The sequence below is a fragment of the Peromyscus maniculatus genome, chromosome 1 (assembly GCF_049852395.1).
Source record: "Peromyscus maniculatus bairdii isolate BWxNUB_F1_BW_parent chromosome 1, HU_Pman_BW_mat_3.1, whole genome shotgun sequence".
Lineage (NCBI taxonomy): Eukaryota > Metazoa > Chordata > Mammalia > Rodentia > Cricetidae > Peromyscus > Peromyscus maniculatus.
Window position 1 is genome coordinate 119,836,169 of NC_134852.1, and position 18,851 is coordinate 119,855,019.

The window sequence follows — 18,851 nt, forward strand, 5'->3', positions numbered from 1 at the left end:
GACCCCTCATGGGTGGAGAATTATAGTCAACATTGACTTACGTTGTGAGTAAAGCAGGATTTGAAATTCCAGAAGGGCACAAGTAAAAAGCTGAAACACATTCTCCACCCCAAGCAGTTCAAAGACCTCTTTGACAGGAAAGTCAAATAGAGGAAGCTCATTGGTACTTGGTCTCTGGCAGATTACTGGCCCATAAACCCCAGAAAACTTCAGAGAGCGGCCAGGAGGTGGAAGGGGCACCTCATAGAGTACGTTGTATATGTAACTCTCAAGGGGCAGAGGAGGGGGCTGAGGTGATGTGACCGCCTGGTGGAGCTGCTGCAGCACACTCCGACATGCCTTCATGAAGGACATGGGTGTGATGAGGCAGATGCATTTAGAGACATAGAGCGTGTCCCGGCTAATGTCATAGGAGTTGAAGCGCTGCAGCTTGGTCCCAGGAATGCCTTCACCGTCTTCCATGGCACTCTGGTCTCCACCATCAGCAAGTGGGGCACGAAGGACATCATACTCAGCATTGTGCATGTGGTAGAGGGTCTGCATTGCACTGCAGATCTGCTTGCTGGTCACTTCTTCATAAAAGGTGAGGGCAAACCCAAATGTCCGAGAGCCATCCTCCCTGGTGATAATAAAGGCATGGAACTGTGGCTCCCTGGGATCAGCCTGGGTCTTGAATGCCAGCCCTTTGGGCATGCACAGCTGCAAAAGGCAACAGAAAAACAAGTAGTGAGAACATTCCTTGACCTCTTCAGAACACATACCAGCTAGCAAGAAGCTACTGTTGGACATCATCTACCTACAGCTCTCCCACACTAATATAATTCACACTGACTCACTAGTATATATTTGTCTGACACAATAGAAACACGATTTTTCACCAATTTGATACATTAATCAAATACAGAATCATGAGCAATGTGTTCTGTAATCCTTTTTTCAAGAACTACTAGTGTTGGGGTATACCTCAATGATGTTGTTGCCCAGCATAAATAAGGCCCTGAGTTTAAGCCACAGCACCCCCAAAAGTAAAATAAAATAAGTACTCGATGAAGAAGCATTGCTCCACACTTAGGATTCATACCCTACTATACATTACTCTGCATAATTCCACGACTAATAAATACTAACCATTCCCACTGCATCCTGGTCAAAGGGATTCCAGTCTACATTCTCAGGATATCGGGCAAGGACCTTAGACTTGAATGTTCGTCTCAATGGCGTCTGCTCAAAATTTTCTCCTGTAAGAAAAAGAAGGAAGCAAATCATCTCCACAAAGTCCCTTTAAATCACAGTTATGAACACAGAGTGTGGTAGTCCAGCAAGGAACAGAAATGAAGGCAAGGGGTTAGTATGCCAGCTGCCCAGGTAGAAAAGGCATCAAAAGTTACTATGTCAATAAGAAGCTGAAAAAGTATAGTGCAGTTAATAGTGGACACCACTACCTTCAAAGTGAAATCACTGCTGCAAGCCCAGTGGTTAATTTTCTTATAAAGGAGGGAGAAAGCACAAGAAATAAAAGTGGATTGCCTATCCTCCACCCCCAAAAGCCACATTTAATTTGTCTAAAATCAACTGGAAACATTGTAGAAGCATACCATTTTAAGAGTAAGCTATATACTTCTGTAATAATAAAAATACAAAGGCATTAAGAAGACTTCAGGTATGCTATGTAGTGGGCTATTTTCTCAGTTCAGAATCATCTGAAATTGCTAGAATTCTTAGTTTCTACCTGCCTCCTCGTAAAAACACTAGCATATGCTAAAGTAATAACATTAAAGTGAGGAGGGAAAGAGCCAAAAAAACTGCTACCTAGAGAAACACAAATCTGAAAAAATCTACTGCTTCAAAAAGCACAAGATGGTTAAAAGGCCAAAGAGTCAAAATGCCACTAGAGAGACTGAGAACCGGAAAGCTCTGGGTGTGCTCAATTTTGTTTTGTTTTTACCTTCAGTCGTACTTGAAATGAAAGGGCTGGCACCATCCCTGGCTTTAGAAGCCTGAATGTACTGGCATAATGCTATATGATAAATGAAATAACAGAGTATTACAATAAAGCAGTGTTATTCAAACTTTTTGACCATGACTCCAGCACAAGACACATTTCATGTCACAAAGCAATAAACACATACAGGTATGTGTATATATGTGTATATATTTACCTAAAACAAAAAAAAAATTCACAAAATAATACTTACCCTTACTTCATATATAGCTCAGGAGGCTAAGGTGGTATGGGGGCCTGTTTGTGCATACTAACAGGATTCTAACTATAGTTCAGAACTCAAGAGTGTTGGTGTATGTGTGTGTGACACACACACACACAGGGTCTCTCTACATAGCCCTGGCTATCCTCGAACTCACTACGTAGACCAGGCTGGCCTCAAACTCAGATATCCACCTGCCTTTGCCTCCCAAGTTCTAGGATTAAAGGCGTGGGCCACCACACCCATGGGGGGCTAGAAATTATTAAGGGAGAAGTATAGCTCATCATTACAGGAAAACACAGAGCTAAGGACAAAAAGCTGCTCAGCACAAATCATCCCACAGGCATCTCAGAGGTTTCTTTTTTAGAGGTAGAGATGTAGCTCAGTTGGTAATGTCTGCTTAGCATGTACAAAACACCATCTAAAACCAGCTATGATGGTGCACATCTGTTACCCCAGTACTGGAGGTGAAGGCAAGAGCATCAAAGTTCAAGGTCAGGGTTCAACAGTTAAGAGTACTTGCTACTCTCCCAAAGGGCAAAGGTTCAGTTCTCAGAACCCACATCAGGCTCACAACCACCTCTAACTCCAGTTCCAGGGGGAGCTGATGTTCTTTTCTGGCTTCTATGGGCACTGCATGCATATGATAGACCCCAGACCCAGGGTACTACCTTCTCGAGGGGGCGCCCCAAGAACCCAGACTCCGATCCAGTTGATGCAAGAGCAAGAGGTGTTTATTGATGCGGCTGTACAGTCGGGCAAACTCTGCTCCTAAGAGCAAGAGTCTCATCTTACTGTAGCCACATGAATGCTTTTAAAGGAAAAACCCACAAAAGCCATAAGATTACAATTCCCATACAATTTTGTTTCATAAGATCATGGTCTGATCACAGAGTGGGTACAGTCACGGACATGTACATTCTTCCTGAAACCTCAAGGGGGGTATCAGGGCAGGAGTGGAGTTTACACAAAGGTCACAGTGGTCATTCCTGGAACACTTGCAACTATCCCAGTCACAGTTGAGCAAGTCTCTTAAAAGAAATCTTTTTACATTGTTATATTGTTACAGGGGTGGTTGAATAATGATTGAGTCAGCTTGCCCTTGGAACTAGATTTTCTTTTTAGTTCCTTATTCTCCTGGGGCTTGGGGAGTGTAAGCCTGAAGAGTTAGGGTCTTTCACATATGGTACACATATAAACAGGCGCACACGCACACCTACATAAAAATAAATTAAAAATTTGTAAGTACAAGATCTTCTTGCCTACATAGAGTTTGAAGACAGCCCAGGCTACAGGAAACCCTGGAGAGAGGGTGGGGTAGATTCTAAGGCACCTATTCAAAAAAACTAAAAACTCCAGTTAGACATATTGCTTTCTAATTAAAATCTTTTTCATCTACTCTGAGTTTTGTCCAAGCTTAGAAGCAGCAGCCCATTTCTTCATAATTTTTTCAACTTCTGTCAACACACAACTTTCCTTCTGTTAGTAAAGCAAGTACCAACCACACTTTCAATTTCTCCCATCTTCCAATTCCATCCTCCCAATAGATTCCTCTGAAACTTTCTCTTTTAGTGCATTTCATCTCTCAAAATATACTTAGTAATCTTCACTCAGGAAGACTGGCACAATCAGCAGGCAGCTGGCAATAGCTACACAAAGGCCTGATGTAGAGCTAGTCAGTGCTCTCCACAGCACCTGCTGAGATCCACCCATGGCAGGCCTGAACTTACTGCATAACATAATCAAGCAGCAAGTAGCCAACATAATGATCCTGTCTACAGTCAAAATTCTCACAAGGTATTTTTAAACCACCTTCAGTTCTGAGAGAGATAACTATTTCTTCTTTCTAAGCTTCCAAAACTTCCTACATTTGCTCATTTCTTCCTAGCTTATCTAGAAAATCCAGAGTAAAATCTACAAAATATCTGAACATACACAGGGGGCAGGGTGGCTACCACTAACTAAAAGTTGCTGGAAAAAGGTTTTCTAAGATGGCTTATAAGGAAGAGTGGAGCCAAGGGCTGGGGAGATGGCTCAGAGGCTAAGAACACTGACTGCTCTTGCAAAGAGCAAGGGTTTAGTTCCCACATCTACATGGCAGCTCATAACCATCTATAACTCCAGCTCTAGGGGATCTAACACCTCCAGCCTCCACAGGCACCAGGCACACACATGATACATACATACATGCACACAAAACACTTAAAAACATAATTTTTTAGTATCTTATATACATTTTGATAATTTATAAAATTTTTTCATATATTTTATGGAAATAAATTTCTCTTTTTTTAGTGTCAAATAAGAGAGGAAAGGAGTTCACAAACTTGAGGTTTTTTGTTATGATTCAATCCTTTATTATTTATGGAAGGCTGCATTTTTAAAAGCAGCAGTGAGAAAATAGTAACTGAAACACCTATAGAGATCACTGTCTGAAGCCAGTGTACACAGGCACCTTAGTCCCTCTATTGTGTAGATCTCTAGAAAATTCAAGCTGGGGGGTGGGGGGGTGGGAGTGGTGGTGGTGGTGGTGGTGGTGGTGGTGGTGGTGGTGGTGGTGGTGGTGGTGGTGGTGGTGGTGGTGGTGGTGGTGCATGCCTTTAATCCCAGCACTGAAGAGGCAGAGGCAGGCGGATCTCTGTGAGTTCAAGGCCAGCCTGTTCTACAGAGCGAGAACCAGGACAGGCACCAAAACTACACAGAGAAACCCTGTCTCGGAAAAAAGAAAAAGAAAAAGAAAATTCAAACAATACTAGGAATGTGACATCACACCATAAAATCCTGCTGTTCTAGAAACAACAGGTAGTTCTTTGTGCAACATATATAACAAACATAAACAGGAGGCTGGAGAGATGGCTCAGCAGTTAAGAGCACTGGCTGTTCTTCCAGAGGACCCAGATTTAATCCCAGCACCTACATGGAGGCTAACAACCATCTATAACTCCAGCTCCAGGAGATCCAGCTTCCTTTTCTGGCCTCTGCTGGTATTGCGTGCAGATGGTACACATAAACAAGCAGGCAAAATCCAAACACATAAAACAAAGTTAAAAAAAAAATTAAAACCCTTAATTTTTAATTAAGGTGTAATGGTGCACACCTTTAATTCCAGCACTCAAGAGGTAGAGGCAGGTAGATCTCTGTGATTTTGATATCAGACTGATCTACACAGTGAGTTCTAGGACAGCCAGGGCCACTCTGAGACCCTGTTTCAAAAGAAACCAAAAAGCAAGCAAGCAAATAAAAACAAAAAACCTGTAATAGGAACAGATGTAAGAACTAAATTCCAGCTGGGCGGTGGTGGCGCACACCTTTAATCCCAGCACTCGGGAGGCAGAGGCAGGCGGATCTCTGTGAGTTTCGAGGCCAGCCTGGGCTACCAAGTGAGTTCCAGGAAAGGTGCAAAGCTACACAAAGAAACCCTGTCTCGAAAAACCAAAAAAAAAAAAAAAAAAAAAAGAACTAAATTCCATTAGTAACAACAACTTAAATGTTAGGTGTGGTGCTCCTCTATCTCTGTGAATCTGCCTCTACAGAGATACATTTCAGGAACCCTAACTAATTCTTTAAATCTTACATGCCTTAGGACATCTAATGAGTTGTATACTTTTTCTGCTTTAGCCAAGCCAAATCACAAACTAGTATTTGGACTGCTGTTGATCTGTTGGGTATCAGCTTGATTTAAATAAGCCTAAATTCGGGGAGAGGGGCTTATGTTGAAAGTTTCAAAGAACTCCTGAATTCTCTAAAGTGATTTTATGAAGACATGAGCATTTTTCTGGGAAGGGAACCATTATTTCTATCAGATTCTAAGTACCAGAATTCAAAAAAGCAGGAATCACAGCTCCAAATAGTTCTCTTAATTTGGGAAGGAAATATCCCACTATAAACAACCTAAGTGTGCATGCTAACCACATGCACCACTACATAACTGCTTCCCAGGCTAGTGCTGACCCAAATTAGAGTAATAGTATTTTCTTCTTTCCTTTTTAAAAATTATTTTTAATGATTCCTTTTTATTTTTTATGTGCATTGCTATTTTGTCTGCATGTTATGTGTGATGGTGTCAGATCCCCTGGAATTGGAGTTACACAACAGTTGTGAGCTGCCAAGTTGGTGCAATGCTGGAAACTGAACCACAGTCCTCTGGAAGAGCAGCCAGTGCTCTTAACCTCTGAGCCCTTCTTCCCTTTCATTAGAAGCCTATACTGAAGCCAAGTATAGCAGCACATGCTACATGCTTGTAACTCAATACTTAGGAAGCAGGGGCGGGAGGATCAGAAGTTCAAGGCCATCCTCAGCTACACTATAAACTGAAGGCCAGACTGGAGTACATGGAACCCTGTCCAAAAGAGTGGGGGAGGAAGGGGAGGAATGAAAGGAGGAGAGAAGGGAGGGGGAGGGGGAGGGCAGTAGAGAGGCAGGCAGGCAGGAGGTAAGGAGAGGGAGGAAGGAGAGGAGGAGAGGGAGAAAGAGAGGGAAGTGATAGTGTTGGAGGACATTTCTGAGTGTTTGTGAGAAAACTCCAAGAAACTAAAACAAGAGTCTTAGGACCTCAGTTTCTTCAAAAACACGGAATTGTTCTTGGATTATGCTTTTGTGCCCCTCCCAGGTTTAGCGGGTAGGAGTGAGTTTACTTCATTACAACTGGCTATCAGTATTTGTTTATATGCCTCTATGGAAAAACTTGTTTTTGCCATGTGCTGCTTGTCCTTGTGACTGTACTTTACTCATGTGACTCCTTTTAACCCTCAGAGTATAAACTGTCTGATGCTCTGAATAAAGTTGGCTATTGCATGAGACTTCAATCTGTCTCATTTATCAGCTCCATTCCTCCAGGTCCCACCCCCTCTAGAACAGTACACAAGATAGAAGTTAGAGGCTCTGCTTATAGTCATGACAGAATAGTTCCTACCACCACAACAATTTTCCTGCAAACAACCACGAACCTGACAAAATTTAAAAGAAAGAAACTATTTGAAAATACTGGAGAGTGAAGAGCAGGCAGGATTGGCAGAAGAACTAACATTTCAAAGAAAATAGCTCTGCTAAGTTTCCTTTTGTCTATGGCTTCCCACTGTGCCATGAGCAGCATCCATAGCTCTAACAAAACCCACACCAGCTTTACAATCTTCACCAGAGGGCAAACCTGAAAACTATGACAGCAGCTAGAAAGCCAAGACAGGAAATTCTAAAGAGAACTAGAGACAGGGAACCTGAAACTTGTATATAAACTCTGCCCATACTCCTTCCTGCCCAATCCGTGAACTGCACACACATGGAGCATACATCACACAGTCAATCTAAAAGAAATGAGATTCAGCGAAAGTTAACAAAATAAACACAAAACCAATGCCCTCTGAAGAAAGGTAACAGAATCCAGAGTTTGCCGATATACTAAACTCAATGTCAAGGGTCCGAAGTCCACATATGATAGTACATCTCTGCAATCCCAGCAGTTGAGAGGCAGAGGCAGGGAAAGCCTGTAAGTTCAAGAGCAGCAAGTTCTAAGACAGGGTAGGCTATACAGTGAGGCCCTATCTAAAAAAATAAAAATAAATTGCTCAGGATATAAAGAAAGACGAAAATATGACCCATTCTCAAAAGAAGAATCAACCAGCAGATAACAACCTTGAGTTGACCTAAATATTGGAAATAGAAAAGATTTTAAAACAATTATAGTCAGGGAAGGAGAGATGGCTCAGCAGTTAAGAGCACCAACTGCTCTTCCAGAGAACCAGAGTTCAATTCCCAGCACCCACATGGCAGCTAACAACTGTTGTAACTCAAAGATCTGACACCCTCACACAGACACATACACGCAGGCAAAACACTAATGCACATAAAATAAAAATAAATTGTTAAAAAACAAACAGTTATAGTCACGATTAATGAAACACAGGTCTCAACAGAGGAATAGACAACATCATTGTGTGACCAGGCTTGACAGCAGATTGGAGATGTCAAAAGTAGCAAACTTAAAAACAATAAAGCAATTATCCAATCTAGAGAGCAGACAGAAGACTGGATGCAAGGATAACATGGAAAATTCATGAAGCATTATAGATTCTGGGGGCCAGCAAAATGGCCCAGTAGGTAAAAGCACTTGCTGGCAAGCCTGATGATCTGAGTTTGAGCCCCACGATCCACATGGTTGCAAGAGAAAACCAATTTCTCCAAATTGCCCTCTAACCTCCACAGGTATGCCCACACACATACACATACATACACACATACAAACTAAATGATAAATGTAATAACAAAATAGAAGTTCACTGAGATGTATAGAGTTTGGGTCTGTTTAATTTGACACATTCAAGAACGGCTTGTTTTGTTTTCAACAGGTCTGTTGCCTGTATTTCTATTGTACCTGTCTTCTAGATAATTTGTGAACCCCAATTCAAAACCAAACAGCATTTCCTGTCATCTGTGTGTGATGGGGGCACAGTGCAGAATAGAAAGAAACGGAAAGTACTAGTTAAATGAAAATTAACCTTGAGATTACTATTAGATGTCTTTTTAAGTAATGACACCTTAAAAACATACATTCAAGCCAAGAGTGGTGATACCCAAGTGTCTGTCTGTCACTTGAGGGCAGAAGCAGAAGAATGGGTCACAAGTGTGAAGCCAGCCTGCGCTTTTTAAAGCATGAATGGGTCCCAAGAAAACAAAAACAAACAAAAGCCACACACAATAAGGGTTGTGAGTTTTGGAAACTTTCCCTCGCCCTTATCTCCTCTTGCCATGAAACTGAAGTAAATTTGTAATAACATAAAGTGAAGCTAACTAAATGCTCCTTGCAGAGAGCCTGCACCTCAATCTCCATCACCAGCTGACTGTGTGCTCAGGGGTCATTCAAGAACACCCAGAAGCAGGGAGCAAACGGCCCCGACCCCAGAAAGGCCACAGAAGCTCCCTCCCAGGCACCAACCCAAGAAAGGCACTCTCACCAAGCCTTTCGGAGGAAAATCGAGACCATCTGTTACTCCTGTGTTTTCCCCTGGAGGCAGATTTGCTCACTTCCTTTCGCAGTGTGTTTTCTTTGTCACGTAATTTATTACTTGTGTTGGGGCTGTGCCCACTGTTTAAAATCTTATAGGCACAGACTTAAGCCAACTCATATACCCCCTATCTAACAGGTTTTAACAAAGTGACTGAGATTTGAGAACTTACCCAGACAGGACTGCTCCATATTACTAGACTACAAACTGTTTTTTGTGGGGTTTGTTTTTATTTTTGTTTTGAGACATAGTTTCAAATAGCCCGAGTGGGCCTCAAACTCCCTATGTAGCTAAAGATAACCACAGAACTTCTAATCCTCCCAGCTTCACCTCCTATAGCAGTGCTTCTCAGCCTTCCTGATGGGGTTGGGGATTTAGCTCAGGGGTAGTGCCAGCGCTTGCCTAGCAAGTACAAGGCCCTGGGTTCGGTCCCCAGCTCTGGGGAAAAAAAAAAAAAAAAAAATCAACCTTTCTGATGCTGCAAACCTTTTTTTTTTTTTCATTGTTTTTTTCATTGCTATTTTTATTGCTACTTCTTAATTATTATTATTATTACTATTATTTTCATTGCTATTTCTTAACTATAATTTTGCTACTGCTATGAATCATAATGTAAATGTCTGTATTTTCCAATGGTTTTAGGTGACCCCTGTGAAAGGATCATTCGACCCCCCCCTAGAGGTCAAAACCCACAGGTTAAGAACCACTGTCCTAAGGGCTGAGATTGTAGGTGTGCTCCACTATGCATAGCTAGGACACTTGAATAGCAAGGACTACTACGGTGTTTCCTTTTAGCACAACTAACTATCCTACAGTGAACACACATCTACTGAGGTAGCATCTCAGATCTGGAGAACTGCTATGTTTAATAGGTAATGTGACAAGCTGTAGAAGTCATGGTCTCTAAGGCAGGACATTCCAAGATTTTGTTGCAACAAGCCTGGCAAACCAAAATACAACCCAAGACTGATTTGATGGGGCAGGCACAAAGATCTGAGGCTTGCCAGGCATGGTGGAGCACACCTTTAATCCCAGCGCAGGGGAGGCAGAGGCAGGCAGATCTCTGTGAGTTTAAGGCCAATCTGGTCTACAGAGTGAGTTCCAGGACAGTCAAGGCTACACAGAGAAACCCTGTCTCAAAAACCAAAAAGGAAAAATTTTAACTTATTTTTATCGTACGTGTGTTATCTGTGCACATGTGATATAATTCCCTGGAGCTGGAATTATAGGCAGGCTGTAAACCACCTGACATAGGTCCTAGGCACTGAACTCTACATTCTTGACAACTGAGCTATCTCTCCAGTCTGTAAGCATACCAAATATAGTTAAACAAATTTTCTGTGACATAGGGCCTTTAAAATCCAGGAGAAAATGTCTGCTTTTATGCTTTGGCCCAGTGCAGACTGGACAGCCACACGGAAGTGTAATCGGGTGAAAGGGTGTGCTCAGATGAGAAGGCCCATCTGTTCTTCGACTTTCTATGCAGCTCTCCTCTCCTCCAGACTAGGGCAGAACCAAGGGAGAAACTCTTGCCCTTCTAGGTTTTCAAGTGTTCACTGGGGGGCGGGGGGACCTCAGTTTTTGTGATTCACCTTAAGGAAGGTTGGATTCTACAACTCACTTCAGAAGAGGACAAGGGAGAGAAACAAAAGGACAAAAATCAGAAGATTCCAATGCTGAGGGCTTCCAGCTTCCTTGACTTCAAAGAGCCACAATTCAGTGTATGTCTTCTGGGCCCCAACACTTTCTTCCAAAGTGCAGAGTGGCATTTTCCTGCAACATGTGATATTTTTACATAATTCACCATGGGCTGGAGAGGTGGCTCAGTCTTTAAGAGCACCTACTGCTCTTAACCAGTTAGCCCCAACAAACTCTGGATGGAGTCAAAGCGTGAAACTGGCTTGCACACATCAGCAAGTATTCTGCCACTGTGCACTACATCCCTAGTCCTGAAACACAAACTGCTAACACTGATACTTGAGGAGACTGGAATCACCACAAAATAAAGCTCTGGGCCTACCTATAATAATGGGAAGCATTATCTAGGTGAGGTTAACTGAGGTGAGAAGACTCACCATAAAAGAGGGTGAGGTGGTTGGAACAGGAATGGCCCCAATAGGCTCACATGTTTGGATGCTTGAGCATTAAGGAGTGAAACTACTTGACAAGGATTAGGAGGGGTGGCCTTGTTGGAGGAAGTGTGTCTGTCAGGATGGGCTTTAGGGTTTCACACGCTCAAGTCAGGCCCAGGGTCCCTCTCTTCCTGTTGCCTGCGAATGAGGATGTAGAACTCTCAGCTACCATGTTCCCCGCCATGATGACAATGGACTGAGCCAGGCGGCGGCGGCGCACACCTGTAATCCCAGGAGGCAGAGGCAGGTGGATCTCTGTGAGGTCAAGGCCAGCCTGGTCTACAGAGCTAGTCCAGGACAGGCTCCAAAGCTACAGAGAAACCCTGTCTGGGGGGGGCGGAGGGGGGCGGGAATGGACTGAACCTCTGAACTATAAGTCAACCCCAGTTAAATGTTTTCCTTGTTAGAGCTGCTATGGTCATGGTGTCTCTTCACAGCAACAAAACCCTAACTAAGGCAAGGTGATACCATTCAAAGAGCTTGGACTGAAAGCAAAGAAAGCCAACAAGTGCAGCACCAGCCTCCAGAGCTCCACTTTCTGAGTGCATACCAGTGTGACCAGTACTCGGGTTCCTCCTGCCATCACCTCCCTGTCTTCATGGGCTGTGAGTCAAAACATACTGTTCCTCCCCTAAGCGGTTTTCATCCCAGCTTATTTTGTTACAATAATGTGAAAAATAAGTAAAACACACCATCTATTACCTTTGGGAGGCAAAAGTATGAGTACTGCTAATTTTTCTTTATACTTTTCTATACTTACTAAAGTCACAAGTTTTGTGCATAATCTCTGTGAAAAGAGTATAATAATAATAATAATAGGCCGGGCGCTGGTGGCCCACGCCTTTAATCCCAGCACTCAGGAGGCAGAGCCAGGCGGATCTCTGTGAGTTCGAGGCCAGCCTGGGCTACCAAGTGAGCTCCAGGAAAGGCGCAAAGCTACACAGAGAAACCCTGTCTCGGAAAAAAAAAAAAAAAAAAAAAAAAAGTAAAAAAAAAATAATAATAATAATAATAATAATAGTAAAAAACAGGATCTTGCTTATGTGGTACAGGCTGGCCTCAAATTGGTGGCCCTCTTGTCCCAGTCTTATGAGCACTAAATGCAGGCATGTGCTTCCATTCTAGCTCAATCTGACTAACTTAATTTCTTTGGACCTAGTAATGAGATTTCATCTAAGAATTAGAATATTAAATTAATTCCTCATTTCTATACTATAAAACTCAATTGATTTAGTACTACAGAAGCATGTGGGGAGCAGGTGTGGTGGCGCATGCCTTTAATCCCAGGACTTGAAAGAACAAGGCAGCTGGAGATCTGTGAGTTCAAGGCCTGCCAGGGCTACATGACAAACAAATAAATAAATAAGAAAAGTCTCCCAAAACTGGATTATGTTTCCAACTTAGTTAGTATTGGTCTCCCTTTCAAGACTACCACAAATGAGGAAAACAGGGTCCTTTAATAAGTAAAATTTAAGTTGTTTTTTTTTTTTAATTAGCGTGTGGGGGGCTGGAGAGATGGTTCAGTGGTTAAGAGCATTAACCGCTCTGTCAGAAACTGGGGTCTCAGCACCCACCTGGCAGCTCACAATTCCAGTTCTAAGGGATCTGATGCCTCTTCTGGCCTCCATACACACATTGCACATATATATTCATACAGGCTCACACACATACACAACAAATAAAACAATAATAAATATTTAAAATGTGTGCTTGTGTGTATGCATGTGTGTGTACTCATGCTGAGGGCATGAATATGCCACTACATACATGTAGCAAACAGAGAAGGGCTTTGTGGATTCTGTTTTCTTTTTCCACTTCTACATGAGATCAAATTCAGGTCAGCTTTTACCCACTGAACCCTGCCCATGAATACAAGTTAACATAACAATTACTTCCTTCCCAGATTTCTTCACCCATTGTCCATTTTCTGTGTTTTGCTAAGATTTTCAAAAAGGAAAATATGGATGGATACATACCTGTTCCTCAGACTTCAAGCTCTGCGCCCTCCCTCTACCTCCTCTAAGTGTCAGCTATATAAAAGCATTCTTCCTCCTGTCAGCATGGCACTGTCTGCCCACATTTTCCATAATTACCCACACATCTCTACATAGCTCCTCCTCTCTTCGAGAAAACTGACTATAAACCAGCCATGGAAGCTCGTGCCTGCAATCCCGGCACTTGGGGAGGCTGTCTGAAGCCAGCTTGGACACACTTCTTGAAGCTCACTCCACAGATGCACTTGTGAACAACAGGACATTCTCTCATTGCCACCCTCTGAACATCGCAATGGTTCTTCTGACCATCCTGCATTGCAGGAGAAATTTTTCAGGCCCTCAGTTAGACAGGAAGAGAGAGAAGGGTTCCATTCTAAATTTTAGCTGGGAACATTTCAAGCTTCCTTTGTTCTTGGTCTTGAAAATGTCTTTTTTTCCTGGTTATTCTGGTTCTTTAGAGGTTTCTAACAGTGAGTGAATTAGCTCATCCCCAAATACTTTGGAATTTTAAAGTGCAATGTCTGGGTCAGAGACTGCAATTCATTCACAGCAAAATTTAATGTTTCTAGTAAGTGTTTAGAGATCTCAGTGTCAGTCTTTTCTTACCAATTCATTCTTTCCAAACTATACATAATTTACCTGATAATGGGCAAAAAAAGATTTTGCAGTTTCAGGTTTGATTTGCTTTTTTCAAATGTGCTTTTGGTGCTGTTTTTGAGGCAGGAGCTCATGTATCCTACCCAGGCTGGCCTCAAACCTACTATATAGCCAAAGGGGACCTTAAATTTCTGATCTTCCTGTTTTTTTTTTTTTTTTTGGTTTTTTTTTTTTTTTTTTTTTTTTTTTTTGGTTTTTTCGAGACAGGGTTTCTCTGTGTAGCTTTGCGCCTTTCCTGGAGCTCACTTGGTAGCCCAGGCTGGCCTCGAACTCACAGAGATCCGCCTGCCTCTGCCTCCCGAGTGCTGGGATTAAAGGCATGCGCCACCACGCCCGGCTGATCTTCCTGTTTTTATCTCCCAAAGGCCACAACTGCAGGCATTTGCCACCACCCTGCTTTCAAATGTGGTTGAGATTTCACATTTAGTGCCATCTAGCATAAATATACTTCTTGAAGAAATACTGAACAGAATCAAAGTTTTCTTTTCTTTTTTGGCTCATGAAAACAAACCTAAGAAACTGAGAAGCTGCACAGATTCTAACAATGCAAGTTTTCTTAAGGCAGCAGAAGCCACGTTAGCCACTTTATCATAAAATGAGCTCCAAAGTTTCGATCTCTAACATGCCAACAAGAAAACAAAACAAAGTTCTGAAAACAGACATACTTCTGCCAGCACAGGAAAACAGAAGAGGGCTAGAGACAGAGCCCTAAGGACGGGATGCAGGCTCTAGCCCTCCCTATACCCTGCCCTTTGCAGCTCCACTTTGGTTGTTTCTCAATTACATCCTTTAGAATAAATAGTAAGTAAAGCACCCAACAAATACTGGCTCCTTTTTTCCCCAAGGGCCGCCATATGTATGTCCCTTCCAAATAGTAGTAGTTCTGAAAACAATGCAGGAATACTCTTGGAGTTCCCCAATACTTCCCAAGAAAGAATACTCCGCAGGGCAGTGGTGGCGCATGCCTTTAATCCCAGCACTCAGAAGGCAAAGCTAGGCGGATCTTTGTGAGTTCAAGGACAGCATGGTCTACAGAACGAGATCCAGGAAAGGCGCAAAGCTACACAGTGAAACCTTGTCTCGAGGAAAAAAAAAAAAAAGAATACTCCACTGCATGGACATGGTAACACATATCCACTTCACAGAACATACAGCAGAACCCAAGGTAGCCAACATCTCAAATGTGGTGGCGCACGCCTTTGATCCCAGCACTTGAGAGGCAGAGACAAGCAGATCTCTGAGTTTGATGCCAGCCTGGTTACAGAGCGAGTTCCAGGACTGTCAGGGCTACACAGAGAAATCCTGTCTCCAAAAACCAAAAATAGAACATGGGTGCCTGGTGCTAATGTAGCCTCAAAGACAGAAAACTTCCTTACCCTTACCATCTTTTATAATAATAATTTTTTAAAGCAGAATTTTCAAACCACTAAAATTTTATGAATTGGTATTATCAAAACACAAACCAGCACTTGTTTTACAAAATGTTCCTTTAAAGCACTGTACTGGTCTGATCAAAGCCTTGTTGTGTTTCAAGCCCAGCTGTGGATGGGAAATGGTTCATTCACTCTGTAGAATACCAAACAACAGCCAACAACAGGGAAAAAAAAAAAAAAAAAAGTAAAGGGGAGTTGGGCAGTAGTAGCACACAGGAAACCTTTAATTTCAGCACTCAGGAAACAGGCAGGAGGATCCCTGTGAGTTGAAGGACAGCTTGGTCTACAGAATGAGTTCCCGGACAGTCAGGGTTACACACAGAAACCCTGTCTTAAAAAATTAAAATTAAAAAATTAAAATTAAAAAATTAAAATTAAAAAAAAAGTAAGGGGGCTTTTTTCCAGCCAGTAACAGAATAGTTGCAGCACAGTATTTTAAAGGGTTAGCTCTGAATTACTTGCCCGTCTAAATATGAAAGGTAAAACAACCTGGCCTTTGGAAGGAAACACAGAAGAGCTTCCTTACCTTGTAATCACCGAAAAGATACAAAATAACAACACTACACATAAAGAGAGAAAACTAATAAACATTACAATGTAATAATGCTTTTGTTCCTTGGAAGTCATCATCAAGAGACTAGAAAGGGGGTGGGAGGAGGGAGGACAGGAGAATCCATGGCTGATATGTAAAATTAAATCAAATTATGAAATAAAATAAAAATTAAAAAAAAAACAGACTAGAAAGGAAATGCTGGTAAATCCCAGCACTGGAGAAGCAGAAGCAGTTAGTTACTTCTCTGTTAGTTCAAGGCCAGCCTGGTCTAAAGAGCGAGTTCCAGGACAGCCAGGCTACACAGAGAAACCCTATCTCAAAAAAAAAAAAAAAAAACCAAAGAGAAAAAAAGAGAGAGATAATAAAAAGGGAAGGCACGGATTAGAAAATACCTACAATATACACCACAGACTCCCACCTAGAACATAGCAAGAATTCCAGTAAGAACTTCCAGAGAAACCCTGTCTGGAAAAACAACAACCACAACAACAAAAAGTTAAAAGTACTCCTATGAAGCAAATTCTAATGAAATAGCAATACTCAAAATCCTGAAACTACCCATGTGCCTAGCAAATGTAGAATTCAGAGACAAAAATGTAGCAAAGTAACACAATGGAAAGCACACAAAAGTGAAAATGAGCAATCTGAAACTACAACCAAAGTCAATGACTGGTTATGGTTAGGCTCTCAAACATAAGCTGTGAAAAAAAAAAAATCAAAACACAAGGACTGGGCTGTAAAGCACTTGTCTAACATGCTGGAAACCCTAGATTCAATCCCTGGTATTGCCAGAAAAAAGGAAAAAGGTCCAAGACAACTCAGAAATAAAGCAAGGACACAAAGAAAAAAGAATCCAAGACAGAGCTGGGTGTGGTAGCACATGCCATCTTACCCAGCACTCAGCAGGCTGAGGCTAACACAAGATAATATCAAGGTCGAGACCCACCTGAAAATAAAGCCAGGCCTTGTGGAGTATGCCTGTAATACCAGCACTCTGGAGTCCAAGGCAGGAGAATAGAAGAGTTGAGAGTATAGCCTGGGCTATGTAGCAAGATAAATACATATTCATCTCCTTAATGTATAAATTATGAAATAATCAGACTCCAAAAGGAAATGTTCCTCCCATCAACATCTCAGCTTCAAGTTTGACTTTGGCTTTCAGACTTTTAAAAATTCAGGAACTTAGCCGGGCGGTGGTGGCGCACGCCTTTAATCCCAGCACTCGGGAGGCAGAGGCAGGCGGATCTCTGTGAGTTTCGAGGCCAGCCTGGGCTACCAAGTGAGTTCCAGGAAAAGGCGCAAAGCTACACAGAGAAACCCTGTCTCGAAAAACCAAAAAAAAAAAAAAAAAAAAAAAAAAAAAAAAAAAAATTCAGGAACTTTAATCACAGTCCTTGTTATTCTCTCTTACAAACCTCTCTTACATTCACTACTCAGCACTCAGGAAAGTGTACGGTTTAGCTGATTAAGTTCCAAGAGGTTAAGTATGCCTTACATCAGAAAACCAGAAAAGACAAAAAAAAAAAAAAAAAAAAAAAAAAAAAAAAAAGATGAAAAAAGCCTAGCAAGCACAAGGTCCTGGGTTCGGTCCTCAGCTCCAGAAAAGAAAAAGACAAAAAAGAAAAAAGAAAAAAAAAAGAAAGAAAGAAAGAAAAAGAAAACCAGTTAAGATCTGAAAAGAAGCTGATGTCTTTTCATAATAATACAACAAACTATCATTAAGCACTTACTATATGAACCACTGTCGCCAGCAAAGTGAAGAACTTCGCCTAGCTGACTCTGGGTCAACTGAAATTTCTAAGTTGTATAATGATCAGGATTTTAGAATCAAGAGAAAACTCAACTTCTTTTAAGAGTTTATCACACTTATTTACTGTATGTGGGGGTCGCAGAACAAATTACTTTGGGAACTGACTCTTTCTCTCCACAGTGTGGGTCCCCGGACGGCAGCGTTGGTAGCAAGCAAATTTACTTTCTGAGCCATCTCATTGGCCCAGAAAAAAAAAAAATTTTAACTTTTTAATGATCATGTTAAATAAAAAGTAGAAAAAGTACGGGAAAAAGACACTTTCCTAAAATTAAATCTCTAGTATATAACAGTATATGACAAAATTAATCCCTATCTACATAGTAGGCTATCCCAACCTTATAGCTATCACTTGCAAACTACAAAAACAGAGTCTTGTCCAGCAGTGATAGCACTCACCTTTAACCCCAGCACCTGGGAGGCAGAGGGAGGCAGAGACAGGTGGATCTCTGAGTTCGAGGGCAGGCTGAGCTGTTACACAGAGAAACCCTGTCTCAAATAAATAAATAAATAAATGAATGAATAAATAAATAAATGAATAAATGAATAAATAAATAAACATCAGAGATGATACACTGACCTTACGAAAAGAATAAATTCAAGGCTTTAGAGATCAATCAGTGGTTAAGGGCAGTTGCAAAGGATCTGGGTTCATGTCTAGCAGCTCACAAGCACCTATAACTCTAGTTCCAGGGAATCTAATGCCCCCTTCTGGCCTCAGTGGGTATGGCATACACATGATACACATACAGACAAGCAGGTTCACAAACAGAAAAGTAGGTACATACACATAAATAAAACTAAACTTTTTTTCCCTTTTTTTTTTTTTTGGTAGTTTTGTGAACATGACTGTTTCATTGATTTCTTTTCAGTATATTTGTCATTCATATAGGAAGGCTAATGGTTCTTCTAATTATGTGTGCAAGTATGTCTGTGTAGTGTGCTCAAAGGCCAAAAGGCATCAGATGCCCTAGGACAGGAGTTATAGCTGGTTGTGAGCTGTCATGTGAGTGCTGGGGATAGAACATGAGTCCTCTGAAAAAGCAGCCAGTGTTCTTAACCACTGAGCCATT

General features: G+C 41.7%; 1 protein-coding gene across 3 annotated transcripts in view; it reads right to left on the bottom strand.

The window, feature by feature from the left end:
- Dennd5a (DENN domain containing 5A) overlaps positions 1-18,851 on the bottom strand; it is a 75,446-nt gene that overhangs the window by 47,247 nt on the left and 9,348 nt on the right. For 2 of the 3 annotated variants that reach the window (XM_042281775.2, XM_076563430.1), the window contains exons 2-4: positions 1,946-2,017; positions 1,129-1,238; positions 42-699 (exon numbers count right to left, since the gene is read on the bottom strand). In XM_042281775.2, the coding sequence (XP_042137709.2) occupies positions 42-699; positions 1,129-1,238; positions 1,946-2,017 (840 nt within the window). The remainder of the gene's footprint in view (positions 1-41; positions 700-1,128; positions 1,239-1,945; positions 2,018-18,851) is intronic. The other variant, XM_042281781.2, reaches the window with a different exon arrangement.